This window comes from Dendrobates tinctorius, unplaced genomic scaffold (genome assembly GCF_039654945.1).
Source record: "Dendrobates tinctorius isolate UK_male_01 unplaced genomic scaffold, ASM3965494v1 ptg000261l, whole genome shotgun sequence".
NCBI classification, from domain to species: domain Eukaryota; kingdom Metazoa; phylum Chordata; class Amphibia; order Anura; family Dendrobatidae; genus Dendrobates; species Dendrobates tinctorius.
In genome coordinates, this window is record NW_027361928.1 from 809,139 (window position 1) to 829,010 (window position 19,872).

The following is a 19,872-nucleotide window of genomic DNA, read 5'->3' on the forward strand; positions in this document are numbered from 1 at the left end:
TGATGTAGCAGAGCAGCAGAGTCTGGGATGTCAGCTGACTATTGTGATGTAGCAGAGTCTGGGATGTCAGCTGACTATTGTGATGTAGCAGAGCAGCAGAGTCTGGGATGTCAGCTGACTATTGTGATGTAGCAGAGCAGCAGGGTCTGGGATGTCAGCTGACTATTGTGATGTAGCAGAGCAGCAGAGTCTGGGATGTCAGCTGACTATTGTGATGTAGCAGAGCAGCAGAGTCTGGGATGTCAGCTGACTATTGTGATGTAGCAGAGTCTGGGATGTCAGCTGACTATTGTGATGTAGCAGAGCAGCAGAGTCTGGGATGTCAGCTGACTATTGTGATGTAGCAGAGCAGCAGAGTCTGGGATGTCAGCTGACTATTGTGATGTAGCAGAGCAGCAGAGTCTGGGATGTCACCTGACTAATGTGATGTAGCAGAGCAGCAGAGTCTGGGATGTCAGCTGACTATTGTGATGTAGCAGAGCAGCAGAGTCTGGGATGTCAGCTGACTATTGTGATGTAGCAGAGCAGCAGAGTCTGGGATGTCAGCTGACTATTGTGATGTAGCAGAGCAGCAGAGTCTGGGATGTCAGCTGACTATTGTGATGTAGCAGAGCAGCAGAGTCTGGGATGTCAGCTGACTATTGTGATGTAGCAGAGCAGCAGAGTCTGGGATGTCAGCTGACTATTGTGATGTAGCAGAGCAGCAGAGTCTGGGATGTCAGCTGACTATTGTGATGTAGCAGAGCAGCAGAGTGTGGGATGTCAGCTGACTATTGTGATGTAGCAGAGCAGCAGAGTCTGGGATGTCAGCTGACTATTGTGATGTAGCAGAGCAGCAGAGTCTGGGATGTCAGCTGACTATTGTGATGTAGCAGAGCAGCAGAGTCTGGGATGTCAGCTGACTATTGTGATGTAGCAGAGCAGCAGAGTGTGGGATGTCAGCTGACTATTGTGATGTAGCAGAGCAGCAGAGTCTGGGATGTCAGCTGACTATTGTGATGTAGCAGAGCAGCAGGGTCTGGGATGTCAGCTGACTATTGTGATGGCAATGACACTGGTCCTGACATGCTCTATACTTTCTAATTACATTGTTAAGAAGAAAATGCTGAGAACGTGACTTTAATGAAACATTATAGAGAAAGTGAACAGAGGAGAGAGGAGCCGAGGAATGCGCCACGATGTCCACACCGCTGTATGACGTGGATCATCACGGTTCCTCCTTCACATTTCTAGGAAAGTTGGGGGCCAGTCGGGTGTATAGAGCCAGGGACGGGTCACCCAGATGTCAGACACAGCCGCTCCGGGGCGGCAGCATCATGACGAGGTCCACCTCACATCTAGCTTGCCAGGAAGGCCACTCTTTTGGCCACGTTATCCGCCCCGTACTTCCTCACCAGCTGGATCTGCAGGGTGGCATCGTTCTTCTGTAACACAACGTCATCTTTATGTTCCCACACAGGGAACCCATCAGGCCGCCGGCCGGTGCGCAGGAAGTGCCTGGTGCTGCCCAGCTCCCCACTGTTCTTCAGTAGAGCCTGAGTGACCTGGGAGACGTCCATCCTAAACTCACTCATCAGGTCGGTCAGTGCGTCCTGCAGACCCTCACTGTCAGACACGTCGGGACTGAAGGACACATCGTCCAACTGCGACACCGCGCTCATGGAGTCTTCACCCATCACTAAGTCTTTCAGACTGATAGCGGGAACCTTCACCTTACAGTCCGAATCCTCATCCAACTGCCAGGAGAGAGACGATGAGAGTACAATCTGCAGACATGGCGGCAGGTGAGTCATAACACACAGATAGGAACGAAGGAGATGATGGGCGAGCAGCCACTACTATCCCCAACACAGGACTTAGTGTCCCCCAGAGCCAGCTCTACACACTCTGTATTCTACTCCAGAGCTGCACTCACTATTCTGCTGGTGCAGTCACTGTGTACATACATTACATTACTGATCCTGAGTTACATCTTGTATTATACTCCAGAGCTGCACTCACTATTCTGCTGGTGCAGTCACTGTGTACATACATTACTGATCCTGAGTTACATCCTGTATTATACCCCAGAGCTGCACTCACTATTCTGCTGGTGCAGTCACTGTGTACATACATTACTGATGCTGAGTTACATCCTGTATTATACCCCAGAGCTGCACTCACTATTCTGCTGGTGCAGTCACAGTGTACATACATTACATTACTGATCCTGAGTTACATCCTGTATTATCCTCCAGAGCTGCACTCACTATTCTGCTGGTGCAGTCACTGTGTACATACATTACTGATCCTGAGTTACATCCTGTATTATACTCCAGAGCTGCACTCACTATTCTGCTGGTGCAGTCACTGTGTACATACATTACTGATCCTGAGTTACATCATGTATTATACCCCAGAGCTGCACTCACTATTCTGCTGGTGCAGTCACTGTGTACATACATTACTGATGCTGAGTTACATCCTGTATTATACCCCAGAGCTGCACTCACTATTCTGCTGGTGCAGTCACAGTGTACATACATTACATTACTGATCCTGAGTTACCTCCTGTATTATACTCCAGAGCTGCAATCACTATTCTGCTGGTGCAGTCACTGTGTACATACATTACATTACTGATCCTGAGTTACATCCTGTATTATCCTCCAGAGCTGCACTCACTATTCTGCTGGTGCAGTCACTATGTACATACATTACTGATCCTGAGTTACATCCTGTATTATACTCCAGAGCTGCACTCACTATTCTCCAGTGTCAGAGCTGACATCTCCCAGATGACCCTGCTTGTTCAAGGTCTGTGTGGTGACTTGCACTACAGACGCTCAGGTGTTAGGGTGAAGAGGTCAAAATTTTACCCAAGACTATTCCTGGATTCTGTTTTCCCTGATTGTACCTCAAACTCCATGTTGGCGATCTCGAATATTTGCAGCTCTTCCGAGTGGTCGGTGTCCTGGTCCTCGGGCGGCTGTTTATCTATACATGTGGATTCTTTCTTCCCTAAAGAAACACAGACACAAAGCCAGGGAGACCGTCAGTAATGGAGCCACACACAGACACAAGGCCAGGGAGACAGTCAGTAATGGAGCCACAGACAAAGGCACGAGTGGAGGGAGACCATCAGTATTTGAGCCACACACACTGTGAGGGGAGAGGTAGACTCCATGTTGGATTTATTAATTCAGGCCCAATATATTATCCAGACATCTTCTGCCTCCGGGCTGTGGCCCCCACCCTTGGAATAAGTAAACAAATCACCAAAAGAACAGGACCTTGCCATATGGCCGGACAATCAAAGGCCACATGTTACTGAAGGTGAGGAGCAGAAGAGCAGGACCCCCTGCTGTCTTTTATGCAAGGCAGCCAACATCAACCAGCCATCAATGGAAACTCTAGACCGAGCGTCACCAACACCTAGAGATGAATTATGAGATTACCGTGACTCTCAGGGGTAAGTCCAATATACCACCAGAACCCTGGGAACCCTCCGCACTCCCCTGAGTCTCACCTTTCTCTAGCGGTCCCAGATGCCGAGCTATCGAGACTGGCTCTCCAGAACCACTTAGCCAACCCAAGTTTGGACTCTCCATATCGGTCCAGCCCCAATGAACCCGTTGAGATGTCAGTCGTGTCATTTGAATCTCCCACTGGGAAGTTATGACCCATCCTAGATACAGGGAATTATTTCGGCTAGGAGATCAAGGGAGGAGAATTCAGTCCAACACAGAGGGACGGTGGTGAATATGGGAGGGGGCGACCTAGGGGTTAAAAGTTAGATACGAGAGCTGCTGTCCCATCCTGTGCCCTCCCTGTATCTGCACCTCTGGCTGTAATCTCTGTAAATTACTCTGTATATATCTGTATTATCCAGCTGACTGCAGTCCAATCCTGTGCCCTCCCTGTATCTGCACCTCTGGCTGTAATCTCTGTATATTGCTCTGTATATATCTGTATTATCCAGCTGACTGCTGCCCCATCCTGTGCCCTCCCTGTATCTGCCCCTCTGGCTGTAATCTCTGTATATTACTCTGTATATATCTGTATTATCCAGCTGACTGCTGCCCCATCCTGTGCCCTCCCTGTATCTGCACCTCTGTCTGTAATCTCTGTATATTACTCTGTATATATCTGTATTATCCAGCTGACTGCTGTCCCATCCTGTGCCCTCCCTGTATCTGCACCTCTGGCTGTAATCTCTGTATATTACTCTGTATATATCTGTATTATCCAGCTGACTGCTGCCCCATCCTGTGCCCTCCCTGTATCTGCACCTCTGGCTGTAATCTCTGTATATTCCTCTGTATATATATGTATTATCCAGCTGACTGCTGCCCCATCCTGTGCCCTCCCTGTATCTGCACCTCTGGCTGTAATCTCTGTATATTGCTCTGTATAGATCTGTATTATCCAGCTGACTGCTGCCCCATCCTGTGCCCTCCCTGTATCTGCACCTCTGGCTGTAATCTCTGTATATTCCTCTGTATATATATGTATTATCCAGCTGACTGCTGCCCCATCCTGTGCCCTCCCTGTATCTGCACCTCTGGCTGTAATCTCTGTATATTGCTCTGTATAGATCTGTATTATCCAGCTGACTGCTGCCCCATCCTGTGCCCTCCCTGTATCTGCACCTCTGGCTGTAATCTCTGTATATTCCTCTGCATATATATGTATTATCCAGCTGACTGCTGCCCCATCCTGTGCCCTCCCTGTATCTGCACCTCTGGCTGTAATCTCTGTATATTACTCTGTATATATCTGTATTATCCAGCTGACTGCTGCCCCACCCTGTGCCCTCCCTGTATCTGCACCTCTGGCTGTAATCTCTATATATTACTCTGTATATATCTGTATTATCCAGCTGACTGCTGCCCCATCCTGTGCCCTCCCTGTATCTGCACCTCTGGTTGTAATCTCTATATATTACTCTGTATATATCTGTATTATCCAGCTGACTGCTGCCCCATCCTGTGCCCTCCCTGTATCTGCACCTCTGGCTGTAATCTCTGAATATTATTCTGTATATATCTGTATTATCCAGCTGACTGCTGTCCCACCCTGTGCCCTCCCTGTATCTGCACCTCTGGCTGTAATCTCTATATATTACTCTGTATATATCTGTATTATCCAGCTGACTGCTGTCCCACCCTGTGCCCTCCCTGTATCTGCACCTCTGGCTGTAATCTCTGAATATTATTCTGTATATATCTGTATTATCCAGCTGACTGCTGCCCCATCCTGTGCCCTCCCTGTATCTGCACCTCTGGCTGTAATCTCTATATATTACTCTGTATATATCTGTATTATCCAGCTGACTGCTGTCCCACCCTGTGCCCTCCCTGTATCTGCACCTCTGGCTGTAATCTCTGTATATTACTCTGTATATATCTGTATTATGCAGCTGACTGCTGCCCCATCCTGTGCCCTCCCTGTATCTGTACCTCTGGCTGTAATCTCTGTATATTACTCTGTATATATCTGTATTATCCAGCTGACTGCTGTCCCATCCTGTGCCCTCCCTGTATCTGCACCTCTGGCTGTAATCTCTGTATATTACTCTGTATATATCTCTATTATCCAGCTGACTGCTGTCCCACCCTGTGCCCTCCCTGTATCTGCACCTCTGGCTGTAATCTCTATATATTACTCTGTATATATCTGTATTATCCAGCTGACTGCTGTCCCACCCTGTGCCCTCCCTGTATCTGCACCTCTGGCTGTAATCTCTGTATATTACTCTGTATATATCTGTATTATCCAGCTGACTGCTGTCCCACCCTGTGCCCTCCCTGTATCTGCACCTCTGGCTGTAATCTCTGTATATTACTCTGTATATATCTGTATTATCCAGCTGACTGCTGTCCCACCCTGTGCCCTCCCTGTATCTGCACCTCTGGCTGTAATCTCTGTATATTACTCTGTATATATCTGTATTATCCAGCTGACTGCTGCCCCATCCTGTGCCCTCCCTGCATCTGCACCTCTGGCTGTAATCTCTGTATATTACTCTGTATATATCTGTATTATCCAGCTGACTGCTGCCCCATCCTGTGCCCTCCCTGTATCTGCACCTCTGGCTGTAATCTCTGTATATTACTCTGTATAGATCTGTATTATCCAGCTGAATGCTGTCCCACCCTGTGCCCTCCCTGTATCTGCACCTCTGGCTGTAATCTCTGTATATTACTCTGTATATATCTGTATTATACAGCTGACTGCTGTCTCATCCTGTGCCCTCCCTGTATCTGCACCTCTGGCTGTAATCTCTGTATAGTACTCTGTATATATCTGTATTATCCAGCTGACTGCTGTCCCACCCTATGCCCTCCCTGTATCTGCACCTCTGGCTGTAATCTCTGTATATTACTCTGTATATATCTGTATTATCCAGCTGACTGCTGTCCCACCCTGTGCCCTCCCTGTATCTGCACCTCTGGCTGTAATCTCTGTATATTACTCTGTATATATCTGTATTATCCAGCTGACTGCTGCCCCATCCTGTGCCCTCCCTGTATCTGCACCTCTGGCTGTAATCTCTGTATATTACTCTGTATAGATCTGTATTATCCAGCTGACTGCTGTCCCACCCTGTATCTGCACCTCTGGCTGTAATCTCTGTATATTACTCTGTATATATCTGTATTATCCAGCTGACTGCTGTCCCATCCTGTGCCCTCCCTGTATCTGCACCTCTGGCTGTAATCTCTGTATATTACTCTGTATATATCTGTATTATCCAGCTGACTGCTGTCCCATCCTGTGCCCTCCCTGTATCTGCACCTCTGGCTGTAATCTCTGGATATTACTCTGCATAGATCTGTATTATCCAGCTGACTGCTGCTCCATCCTGTTCCCTCCCTGTATCTGCACCTCTGGCTGTAATCTCTGGATATTACTCTGCATATATCTGTATTATCCAGCTGACTGCTGCCCCATCCTGTGCCCTCCCTGTATCTGCACCTCTGGCTGTAATCTCTGTATATTACTCTGCATATATCTGTATTATCCAGCTGACTGCTGCCCCATCCTGTGCCCTCCCTGTGTCTGCACCTCTGGCTGTAATCTCTGTATATATCTGTATTATCCAGCTGACTGCTGCCCCATCCTGTGCCCTCCCTGTGTCTGCACCTCTGGCTGTAATCTCTGTATATTACTCTGTATATATCTGTATTATCCAGCTGACTGCTGTCCCATCATGTGCCCTCCCTGTATCTGCACCTCTGGCTGTAATCTCTGTATATTACTCTGTATATATATCTGTATTATCCAGCTGACTGCTGTCCCATCCTGTGCCCTCCCTGTATCTGCACCTCTGGCTGTAATCTCTGTATATTACTCTGTATATATCTGTATTATCCAGCTGACTGCTGTCCCATCCTGTGCCCTCCCTGTATCTGCACCTCTGGCTGTAATCTCTGTATATTACTCTGTATATATCTGTATTATCCAGCTGACTGCTGTCCCATCCTGTGCCCTCCCTGTATCTGCACCTCTGGCTGTAATCTCTGTATATTACTCTGTATATATCTGTATTATCCAGCTGACTGCTGCCCCATCCTGTGCCCTCCCTGTATGTGCACCTCTGGCTGTAATCTCTGTATATTACTCTGTATATATCTGTATTATCCAGCTGACTGCTGTCCCATCCTGTGCCCTCCCTGTATCTGCACCTCTGGCTGTAATCTCTGTATATTACTCTGTATATATATCTGTATTATCCAGCTGACTGCTGTCCCATCCTGTGCCCTCCCTGTATCTGTACCTCTGGCTGTAATCTCTGTATATTACTCTGTATATATCTGTATTATCCAGCTGACTGCTGTCCCATCCTGTGCCCTCCCTGTATCTGCACCTCTGGCTGTAATCTCTGTATATTACTCTGTATATATATCTGTATTATCCAGCTGACTGCTGTCCCATCCTGTGCCCTCCCTGTATCTGCACCTCTGGCTGTAATCTCTGTATATTACTCTGTATATATCTGTATTATCCAGCTGACTGCTGCCCCATCCTGTGCCCTCCCTGTATCTGCACCTCTGGCTGTAATTTCTGGATATTACTCTGTATAGATCTCTATTATCCAGCTGACTGCTGCGCCATCCTGTGCCCTCCCTGTATCTGCACCTCTGGCTGTAATCTCTGTATATTACTCTGTATATATCTGTATTATCCAGCTGACTGCTGTCCCATCCTGTGTCCTCCCTGTATCTGCACCTCTGGCTGTAATCTCTGTATATTACTCTGTATATATCTGTATTATCCAGCTGACTGCTGCCCCATCCTGTGCCCTCCCTGTATCTGCACCTCTGGCTGTAATCTCTGTATATTACTCTGTATATATCTGTATTATCCAGCTGACTGCTGCTCCATCCTGTGCCCTCCCTGTATCTGCACCTCTGGCTGTAATCTCTGTATATATCTGTATTATCCAGCTGACTGCTGTCCCATCCTGTGTCCTCCCTGTATCTGCACCTCTGGCTGTAATCTCTGTATATTACTCTGTATATATCTGTATTATCCAGCTGACTGCTGCCCCATCCTGTGCCCTCCCTGTATCTGCACCTCTGCCTGTAATCTCTGTATATTACTCTGTATATATCTGTATTATCCAGCTGACTGCTGTCCCATCCTGTTCCCTCCCTGTATCTGCACCTCTGGCTGTAATCTCTGTATATTACTCTGTATATGTCTGTATTATCCAGCTGACTGCTGCCCCATCCTGTGCCCTCCCTGTATCTGCACCTCTGGCTGTAATCTCTGTATATTACTCTGTATAGATCTGTATTATCCAGCTGACTGCTGTCCCATCCTGTGCCCTCCCTGTATCTGTACCTCTGGCTGTAATCTCTGTATATTACTCTGTATATATCTGTATTATCCAGCTGACTGATGTCCCATCCTGTGCCCTCCCTGTATCTGCACCTCTGGCTGTAATCTCTGTATATTATTCTGTATATATCTGTATTATCCAGCTGACTGCTGCCCCATCCTGTGCCCTCCCTGTATCTTCACCTCTGCCTGTAATCTCTGTATATTACTCTGTATATATCTGTATTATCCAGCTGACTGCTGTCCCATCCTGTGCCCTCCCTGTATCTGCACCTCTGGCTGTAATCTCTGTATATTACTCTGTATATATCTGTATTATCCAGCTGACTGCTGTCCCATCCTGTGCCCTCCCTGTATCTGCACCTCTGGCTGTAATCTCTGGATATTACTCTGCATAGATCTGTATTATCCAGCTGACTGCTGTCTTATCCTGTGCCCTCCCTGTATCTGCACCTCTGGCTGTAATCTCTGTATATTACTCTGTATATATCTGTATTATCCAGCTGACTGCTGCCCCATCCTGTGCCCTCCCTGTATCTGCACCTCTGGCTGTAATCTTTGGATATTACTCTGTATAGATCTGTATTATCCAGCTGACTGCTGTCCCATCCTGTGCCCTTCCTGTATCTGCACCTCTGGCTGTAATCTCTGGATATTACTCTGTATAGATCTGTATTATCCAGCTGACTGCTGTCCCATCCTGTGCCCTCCCTGTATCTGCACCTCTGGCTGTAATCTCTGGATATTACTCTGTATAGATCTGTATTATCCAGCTGACTGCTGCCCCATCCTGTGCCCTCCCTGTATCTGCACCTCTGGCTGTAATCTCTGGATATTACTCTGTATAGATCTGTATTATCCAGCTGACTGCTGCCCCATCCTGTGCCCTCCCTTTATCTGCACCTCTGGCTGTAATCTCTGTATATTACTCTGTATATATCTGTATTATCCAGCTGACTGCTGTCCCATACTGTGCCCTCCCTGTATCTGCACCTCTGGCTGTAATCTCTGTATATTACTCTGTATATATCTGTATTATCCAGCTGACTGCTGCCCCATCCTGTGCCCTCCCTGTATCTGCACCTCTGGCTGTAATCTCTGTATATTACTCTGTATACAGTGGGGAAAAAAAGTATTTAGTCAGTCAGCAATAGTGCAAGTTCCACCACTTAAAAAGATGAGAGGCGTCTGTAATTTACATCATAGGTAGACCTCAACTATGGGAGACAAACTGAGAAAAAAAAATCCAGAAAATCACATTGTCTGTTTTTTTTTCATTTTATTTGCATATTATGGTGGAAAATAAGTATTTGGTCAGAAACAAGCAATCAAGATTTCTGGCACTCACAGACCTGTAACTTCTTCTTTCAGAGTCTCCTGTTTCCTCCACTCATTACCTGTAGTAATGGCACCTGTTTAAACTTGTTATCAGTATAAAAAGACACCTGTGCACACCCTCAAACAGTCTGACTCCAAACTCCACTATGGTGAAGACCAAAGAGCTGTCAAAGGACACCAGAAACAAAATTGTAGCCCTGCACCAGGCTGGGAAGACTGAATATGCAATAGCCAACCAGCTTGGAGTGAAGAAATCAACTGTGGGAGCAATAATTAGAAAATGGAAGACATACAAGACCACTGATAATCTCCCTCGATCTGGTGCTCCACGCAAAATCCCACCCCGTGGGGTCAGAATGATCACAAGAACGGTGAGCAAAAATCCCAGAACCACGCGGGGGGACCTAGTGAATGAACTGCAGAGAGCTGGGACCAATGTAACAAGGCCTACCATAAGTAACACACTACGCCACCATGGACTCAGATCCTGCAGTGCCAGACGTGTCCCACTGCTTAAGCCTGTACATGTCCGGGCCCGTCTGAAGTTTGCTAGAGAGCATTTGGATGATCCAGAGGAGTTTTGGGAGAATGTCCTATGGTCTGATGAAACCAAACTGGAACTGTTTGGTAGAAACACAACTTGTCGTGTTTGGAGGAAAAAGAATACGGAGTTGCATCCATCAAACACAATACCTACTGTAAAGCATGGTGGTGGAAACATCATGCTTTGGGGCTGTTTCTCTGCAAAGGGGCCAGGACGACTGATCCGGGTACATGAAAGAATGAATGGGGCCATGTATCATGAGATTTTGAGTGCAAACCTCCTTCCATCAGCAAGGGCATTGAAGATGAAATGTGGCTGGGTCTTTCAACATGACAATGATCCAAAGCACACCGCCAGGGCAACGAAGGAGTGGCTTCGTAAGAAGCATTTCAAGGTCCTGGAGTGGCCTAGCCAGTCTCCAGATCTCAACCCTATAGAAAACCTTTGGAGGGAGTTGAAAGTCCGTGTTGCCAAGCGAAAAGCCAAAAACATCACTGCTCTAGAGGATATCTGCATGGAGGAATGGGCCAACATACCAACAACAGTGTGTGGCAACCTTGTGAAGACTTACAGAAAACGTTTGACCTCTGTCATTGCCAACAAAGGATATATCACAAAGTATTGAGATTAAATTTTGTTTCTGACCAAATACTTATTTTCCACCATAATATGCAAATAAAATGAAAAAAAAAACAGACAATGTGATTTTCTGGATTTTTTTTTCTCAGTTTGTCTCCCATAGTTGAGGTCTACCTATGATGCAAATTACAGACGCCTCTCATCTTTTTAAGTGGTGGAACTTGCACTATTGCTGACTGACTAAATACTTTTTTTCCCCACTGTATATCTGTATTATCCAGCTGACTGCTGCCCCATCCTGTGCCCTCCCTGTATCTGCACCTCTGGCTGTAATCTCTGTATATTACTCTGCATATATCTATATTATCTACTGCGCCTTTCACCAATTAAAATATCAATTCGTCTTTTATCGCGATTCCCGATTCCCCGCGTCCGTGAGTCCGGCTGGTCCTTATACGCTACCTGGGGTTGGTGTCTGACCCAATATAAGCTTGATAACGGACCGGGCTTATATCTAACGAGGAACTGGTGGCAGCATACCGTCCTGGTGTTACTGGGGGATCCTGGCAGTGACGGACTGGAGATTTATATATATATATTTCCGGCCTGGGACTGGTGATATATATACCGCCCTCACTGCAGAGTGCCCCGACAACCAGTACAAGACAGGGCAGCCTCTCCGGCGACTACTTATCCTAGGTTCAGTTCCCTGACTGACCTGAGGGTAAAGGGGGCATCAGAGAGCTGTCACTGTGTAAGATCTGTCACAGATTGGTGACGGCGGGAGGATATCTGTATCCCCCCGGCTCTCCTCTCTCCTGTGTGTTTCCTTACACACACAAATGCAGAAGATGATGAATATTGCACAAGGCCCTAATAGAGATGGGACACCTGCTGACACCAACCTTTGCCTGTTCCTAAGCTCCCTTAATGCCCTATGGGAGGTCCCTCCTCCTCGGCCGTCACATGCCTGGTCCCTAGCTGTCACCTCATTATACCCTGGCTAGTGCACCGGAGAGCGCCACACTCCAGAGAGCGCCACACTCCAGAGAGCGCCACACTCCAGAGAGCCCCGACACAGCAGAGCGCCACACTCCAGAGCCCTTACACAGCAGAGCGCCACACTCCAGAGACCCCCGACACATCAGAGCGCCACACTCCAGAGAGCCCCGACACAGCAGAGCGCCACTCCAGAGAGCCCCGACACAGCAGAGCGCCACACTCCAGAGAACCCCGACACAGCAGAGCGCCACACTCCAGAGAGACCCCCGACACAGCAGAGCGCCACACTCCAGAGAGACCCCCGACACAGCAGAGCGCCACACTCCAGAGAGACCCCCGACACAGCAGAGCGCCACACTCCAGAGAGACCCCCGACACAGCAGAGCGCCACACTCCAGAGACCCCCGACACAGCAGAGCGCCACACTCCAGAGAGACCCCCGACACAGCAGAGCGCCACACTCCAGAGAGACCCCCGACACAGCAGAGCGCCACACTCCAGAGAGACCCCCGACACAGCAGAGCGCCACACTCCAGAGAGACCCCCGACACAGCAGAGCGCCACACTCCAGAGAGACCCCCGACACAGCAGAGCGCCACACTCCAGAGAGACCCCCGACACAGCAGAGCGCCACACTCCAGAGAGACCCCCGACAGCAGAGCGCCACACTCCAGAGAGACCCCCGACACAGCAGAGCGCCACACTCCAGAGAGACCCCCGACACAGCAGAGCCCCACACTCCAGAGACCCCCGACACAGCAGAGCGCCACACTCCAGAGAGACCCCCGACACAGCAGAGCGCCACACTCCAGAGACCCCCGACACAGCAGAGCACCACACTCCAGAGAGACCCCGACACAGCAGAGCGCCACACTCGAGAGACCCCCGACACAGCAGAGCACCACACTACAGATAGCGCCACACTAGAAATAGCCCCAACACAGCAGAGTGCCACACTCCACAGAGCACCACACTCCAGGCTGCTCTGCACAGAAACACTATTACCCATGACCAGCTGATGGGTCATGTGACTATTTAAAGCAAAGTGGGAGTGGTCACCACCCAACATCAGCTGAACAGCCTGCAAGAGACTGACATTAACTCTTGCTGGACCAAAAGGAAACATTTAGATATCAGCAGAACCAGAGCTGCCACGAATCCCATAATGAATCGTGACAAGACCTGGCCACTGGCTCTAGATCAACCATATCAAATGGGAGAGGCATCTGTCAAGGAGCGCATGACCACTTGCCTATACAGGAACTGCAGAGAGGGGTTGGGAGGTCTCCGGGGGAATACACATGGCGCCTCAATCCTTTTGGGCTGCAACTAATTGGCCCTACAACTAGCTTGAGAATGTTAGGGTATGTATACACTGGGCATTTTTGCAGCTTTTTTAATGCTAATTTTCAGCTGCTTTTTCCATTACCAGCAAAGCCTATGAGATTTCAGAAATCTCTTACACACATATTGGGTTTTTTTTCCATCAGGATTTTGTGCTTTGCAGCGTCTTTTTGATATAGAGCATGTCACTTCGTTCAGCATTTTTCACCCATTGACTTGAATTGATGGTGAAAAAACGCTGCAAATACGCGGGTTGTCTTTTTTTGCAGCATACGCTGCAGAAAAGTGAAGGACAGCCGGATGTGACCTCACACTCGGCTCTGCTACCTCTAGATGGCAGGCTGCATGATGCGTCTATACAGCCTGTCATCCAGCAGAGCAGACCCAAACCTCATTCGCTTGAATTGGGGGGTCCAACAATACAGTGTTTGACACGCTGTCATATGCATGACAGCACGGCAAACACCGCTTCTGATCAGCTGGGAAAACATCCCCGACAGTCAGAGCCGCGGTTCCCACACTGTCAAAAGACAGCAGGAGCCTGCAGCTGTGTTCGGAGGTATGAAGTTCACCTCCAGTCACTGGTGTCAGCTGATAAGACTACTGATCCCATCATCCGAAACATGCTGCCGCTACTAACAGCGAGAGCAGGAGCGGATTGGAGTATTCATCTGCCGGCTCCTGCGCTATAATTTAAAAAAAAAAAGCGGACTAGGTTCCCCCTATTTTGATAACAAGCCAGGCAAAACTCACAGCTGGGGGCTACAACCCTCTGCTGTCAGCTTCAGCAAGGTTGGTTATCAAGCTCACAGCTGGGGGCTGGCATTCTCAGTCTGGTAATTGATATAGGCCCCCCAGCCTTCTAATACAGCAGCCCGCAGCTGCCCAGAAAATGCACATCTATTAGATGCCCAATTCTGGCGCTTGGCCCGGCCCTTCCCACTTGCCCTGTAGCGGTGGCAAGTGGGGTTCATGTTTGTGGGGTTGATGTCACCTTTCTATTGTCAGGTGACATTAAGCCCATGGCTTAGTAATGGAGAGGCGTCTTTAAGACATCTTTCCATTACTAATCCTATAGTTGTATAGTAAATAAAGACACAGCCAGAATAAAGTCCTTTATTTGAAATAACACTGTTTTCCCTTTTTATTATTACGCCGAAGCCCTCGATCTCCCATAATAAAAGTAAAATAATAAAACAATATACCATACCTGTCCGACATTGTGTCCCAGGCCATAATCAATGTCTGGGGGATAAAGTTTTCAATCTGGACGGTGCTAAGATGCGACCGTCCCGGCTGAAAACCACTGGTGAATTAGATGCTGCGGACGCAGCTTCAGTGACTAGCGGTGATGTCACGGTGCCTGCGCTCCCTGCCAGCCTGAACTGCGGTGACCTCTGGACCATGGGAAAATGCCCGTGATGAGGTGACCGCAGTTCAGGCTGGCAGGGAGCGCAGGCTCAGTGACATCACCGCTAGTCACTGAAGCTGCGCCCGCAGCATCTAATTCACCAGTGGTTTTCAGCTGGGGAGGTCGCATCTTCGCACCGTCCAGATTGAAAACTGTTAATCCCCCAGATAAGATTACGGTGTGGGGCACGACGGACAGGTATAGTATATTGTTGTTTTTCTATTTTACTTTTATTACAGCAGATTGATGGCTTCGCTGGAATTAGGCAAGGACGCAAGTATGGTTTAATTAAGAATAATAAAGGAGTCTGTGTCATTATTTCAAATAAAGGACTTTATTCTGGGTGTCTGTGTTTTCTTACTGTGACGTCCGTCTGGTGCGAATCTGAGCTGCAAGTAAGACAGCACCCTGAGAAACCCCGAGACCCTTTACCCCTATACAGAGATCTGGAATTACAGCAGAGCCCAAAAGGTAGCTGCCTATGAGAGCAGCAGACCAGAGCAGGACGGTCGCCAGAAGGGATTAATAAACGGGACCGAATCGTAGTCAGGAGTCCAAGTAAAAACCAGGCAGGCAGCAGAGGTACAAAATCAGCAGGCAGAAGCAGAGTCAAAATGCAGGCCAAGGTCAGAGTCACCGGGAGAGGAGCAGAGGTACAAAATCGGCAGGCTGAAGAGGGGTCAGAAATCCAGGCTAAGGTCGGAGTCAATAGCAGCAAATTAAACACTAGCACACTGGGGAAACCAAGACTATATCTGGCGGCCTGGGGGACAGACCCCAAAGTATTTGAAGGATAAGGCTATTCCTAACAGGCTCACAGTCTGATGACCTCATCTGGACCGCCCCCAGAACCAGGCCAGATGGCGATGCACCAACCCCTTCACCTCTGACAGAGGAGCGGAGCCTGCGCCCACCAGACGCCTGCACAGGGGCCCCTTCTCTGTCACCACCATCACCCACGGGAGAACCACAGCGATGCCCAACGACAGAGGCATGCGTCAAAGGAGCAGACCCACATGAGGACATAGCCCTCCTATTGCCTGCTTGCCGGCACCACCAGTCGAAAGAGTCCAGCGCCTCCTAGTGGCTGAGGCAGGAACAGCAGCCCCCGAGTCCGACGGCGACGTGATAGTCCAGCGCCTCCCAGTGGCTGAGGCAGGAACAGCAGCCCCCCGAGTCTGACTATTGTGAGGACATGCTGTGTGTGGGGAATATTCTGTAGGGACATCATGCTGTTTGGGGGGGAATATATTGTGAGGACATCATGCTGTGTGTGGGGAATATATTGTGAGGACATCATACTGTGTGTGTGGGGGGGAATATATTGTGAGGACATCATACTGTGTGTGTGGGGGGAATATATTGTGAGGACATCATACTGTGTGTGTGGGGGGGAATATATTGTGAGGACATCATGCTGTGTGTGTGTGGGGGAATATACTGTGAGGACATCATGCTGTGTGTGGGGGAATATACAGTGAGGACATCATACTGTGTGTGGGGGACTATACAGTGAGGACATCATACTGTGTGTGGGGGACTATACAGTGAGGACATCATACTGTGTGTGGGGGAATATACAGTGAGGACATCATACTGTGTGTGGGGGAATATACAGTGAGGACATCATACTGTGTGTGGGGGACTATACAGTGAGGACATCATACTGTGTGTGGGGGGACTATACAGTGAGGACATCATACTGTGTGTGGGGGAATATATTGTGAGGACATCATGCTGTGTGTGGGGGAATATACAGTGAGGACATCATACTGTGTGTGGGGGAATATATTGTGAGGACATCATTGTGTGTCTGTTGGGGAATATATTGTGAGGACATCATACTGTGTGTGGGGGGAATATACTGTGAGGACATCATACTGTGTGTGGGGGACTATACAGTGAGGACATCATACTGTGTGTGGGGGACTATACAGTGAGGACATCATGCTGTGTGTGGGGGAATATACAGTGAGGACATCATACTGTGTGTGGGAATATACAGTGAGGACATCATGCTGTGTGTGGGGGAATATACAGTGAGGACATCATGCTGTGTGTGGGGGAATATACAGTGAGGACATCATACTGTGTGTGGGGGGACTATACAGTGAGGACATCATGCTGTGTGTGGGGGAATATACAGTGAGGACATCATACTGTGTGTGGGGGAATATACAGTGAGGACATCATACTGTGTGTGGGGGACTATACAGTGAGGACATCATACTGTGTGTGGGGGAATATATTGTGAGGACATCATGCTGTGTGTGCGGAATATTCTGTAGGGACATCATACTGTGTGTGGGGGAATATACAGTGAGGACATCATGCTGTGTGTGCGGAATATTCTGTAGGGACATCATGCTGTGTGTGGGGGAATATACAGTGAGGACATCATGCTGTGTGTGGGGGAATATATTGTGAGGACATCATTGTGTGTCTGTTGGGGAATATATTGTGAGGACATCATACTGTGTGTGGGGGGAATATACTGTGAGGACATCATACTGTGTGTGGGGGACTATACAGTGAGGACATCATACTGTGTGTGGGGGAATATACAGTGAGGACATCATGCTGTGTGTGGGGGAATATACAGTGAGGACATCATACTGTGTGTGGGAATATACAGTGAGGACATCATGCTGTGTGTGGGGGAATATACAGTGAGGACATCATGCTGTGTGTGGGGGAATATACAGTGAGGACATCATACTGTGTGTGGGGGAATATACAGTGAGGACATCATACTGTGTGTGGGGGACTATACAGTGAGGACATCATACTGTGTGGGGGGGAATATATTGTGAGGACATCATGCTGTGTGTGGGGGAATATACAGTGAGGACATCATGCTGTGTGTGCGGAATATTCTGTAGGGACATCATGCTGTGTGTGGGGGAATATACAGTGAGGACATCATACTGTGTGGGGGGGAATATATTGTGAGGACATCATGCTGTGTGTGGGGGAATATACAGTGAGGACATCATGCTGTGTGTGGGGGAATATACAGTGAGGACATCATACTGTGTGTGGGAATATACAGTGAGGACATCATGCTGTGTGTGGGGGAATATACAGTGAGGACATCATGCTGTGTGTGGGGGAATATACAGTGAGGACATCATACTGTGTGTGGGGGAATATACAGTGAGGACATCATACTGTGTGTGGGGGACTATACAGTGAGGACATCATACTGTGTGGGGGGGAATATATTGTGAGGACATCATGCTGTGTGTGGGGGAATATACAGTGAGGACATCATGCTGTGTGTGCGGAATATTCTGTAGGGACATCATGCTGTGTGTGGGGGAATATACAGTGAGGACATCATGCTGTGTGTGGGGAAATATACAGTGAGGACTAGAACAACATGGGAAGGGAAGCAAAAGACCAGAAAAAGCCATACACCTGACAAATGCTACTGAGAACTCTGCTATTAGAAGTGGAAAGGAAGAACAAAGACGAAAGAATCTAATTAAAAAAAATATTGGAGAAAGAGAAACCAATCACAAACTAAAATGTTTCTATACTAATGCACAAAGCATGGGCAACAAACAAGGAGAATTGGAACTACTAACACAGGAAAAGAAATATGATGTCATTGGAATCACTGAAACTTGGTGGGACAATACACATGATTGGAATACAAGACTAGAAGGATACAACTTATTTGCAAGAAACAGACTTGATAAACGAGGAGGGGGTGTCGCATTGTATGTTAGAAATGCGTATATCTGCACAGAGATTGAAGCTTCAGAGACTGGGAGTTCTGTGGAAACTGTTTGGGTAAGAATACAAGGACAGAACAATGGAAAGGACATCATTGTAGGCATTTACTACAGGCCGCCTGTGCAAGCTGAAGATATGGATGAACTCTTTATGCATCAAATGGCCAAGTTCTCCAAAAAATATGACATAGTTGTCATGGGAGATTTCAACTATCCAGACATTTGTTGGGAATCTCTCTCAGGCAAAACTAACAGGTCAAGGAAATTCTTATCCTCTCTTGCTGACAACTTTATCTTCCAAAAGGTAAAGGAGAAAACAAGGGGAACTGCTACCTTGGATCTAATCCTTATAAACAGGGAGGAAATGGTTGAGGAGGTAAAAGTGGCTGGGACCCTAGGAGGTAGCGACCATGCTATTTTAGAATTTTGGATAACTAGAGGCGGAAAACCTGTGAAGACTCAGACATCAAGGTTAGATTTCAGAAAGGCAGATTTTAAGGGATTCAGAAAGAGAATTGGAGGGATCCAATGGCTGGATATCCTTAAAGACAAAAATGTCCAGGAAGGATGGGAAATCTTGAAAAATGAAATTCTCAAAGCACAGTTGTTAACAATTCCGAAAAGAGGGAAGAATAGGAAGCATTTAAGGAAACCAGGATGGATGAACACAGAACTTAAGCACATGCTAAAAAGGAAGCAAAAAATGTTTATAAAATGGAAAGAAGGAGGCATATCTAAAGAAGAATATAATGCTGTCTGCAGAACCTGCAAGGCACAAATCAGATTATCTAAAGCTGAAAATGAATTGAGGCTTGCAAGAGATGTCAAAAGCAATAATAAAGGATTTTGGGGATATGTCAAAAGTAAAAGAAAAGTCAAAGATGCTATAGAATTTTTACAGGATGAAAATGATGAAATGGTAAGACAGGATGTTGAGAAGGCTGAACTTTTAAATTCCTATTTTGCATCTGTTTTCTCTCAGAAAGGAAATGCAACATCAACTGCTATTCACTGTCCTATTAAGGGAATAGAAGAATCCAGGATATCTATAAACAGAAAGATAGTGAGGAAACACTTAGCTAACC

At 47.6% G+C, this 19,872-nt stretch overlaps 1 protein-coding gene across 1 annotated transcript in view; it reads right to left on the minus strand.

Annotated features, from left to right (window-relative positions):
• Positions 1-1,103: 1,103 nt before the first annotated feature.
• TERF2IP (TERF2 interacting protein) overlaps positions 1,104-19,872 on the minus strand; it is a 32,566-nt gene continuing 13,797 nt past the window's right edge. Inside the window, exons 2-3 of the mRNA XM_073558882.1 lie at positions 2,897-3,000; positions 1,104-1,736 (exon numbers count right to left, since the gene is read on the minus strand). Coding sequence (XP_073414983.1) covers positions 1,338-1,736; positions 2,897-3,000 — 503 coding nt within the window. The 3' untranslated portion in view covers positions 1,104-1,337. The remainder of the gene's footprint in view (positions 1,737-2,896; positions 3,001-19,872) is intronic.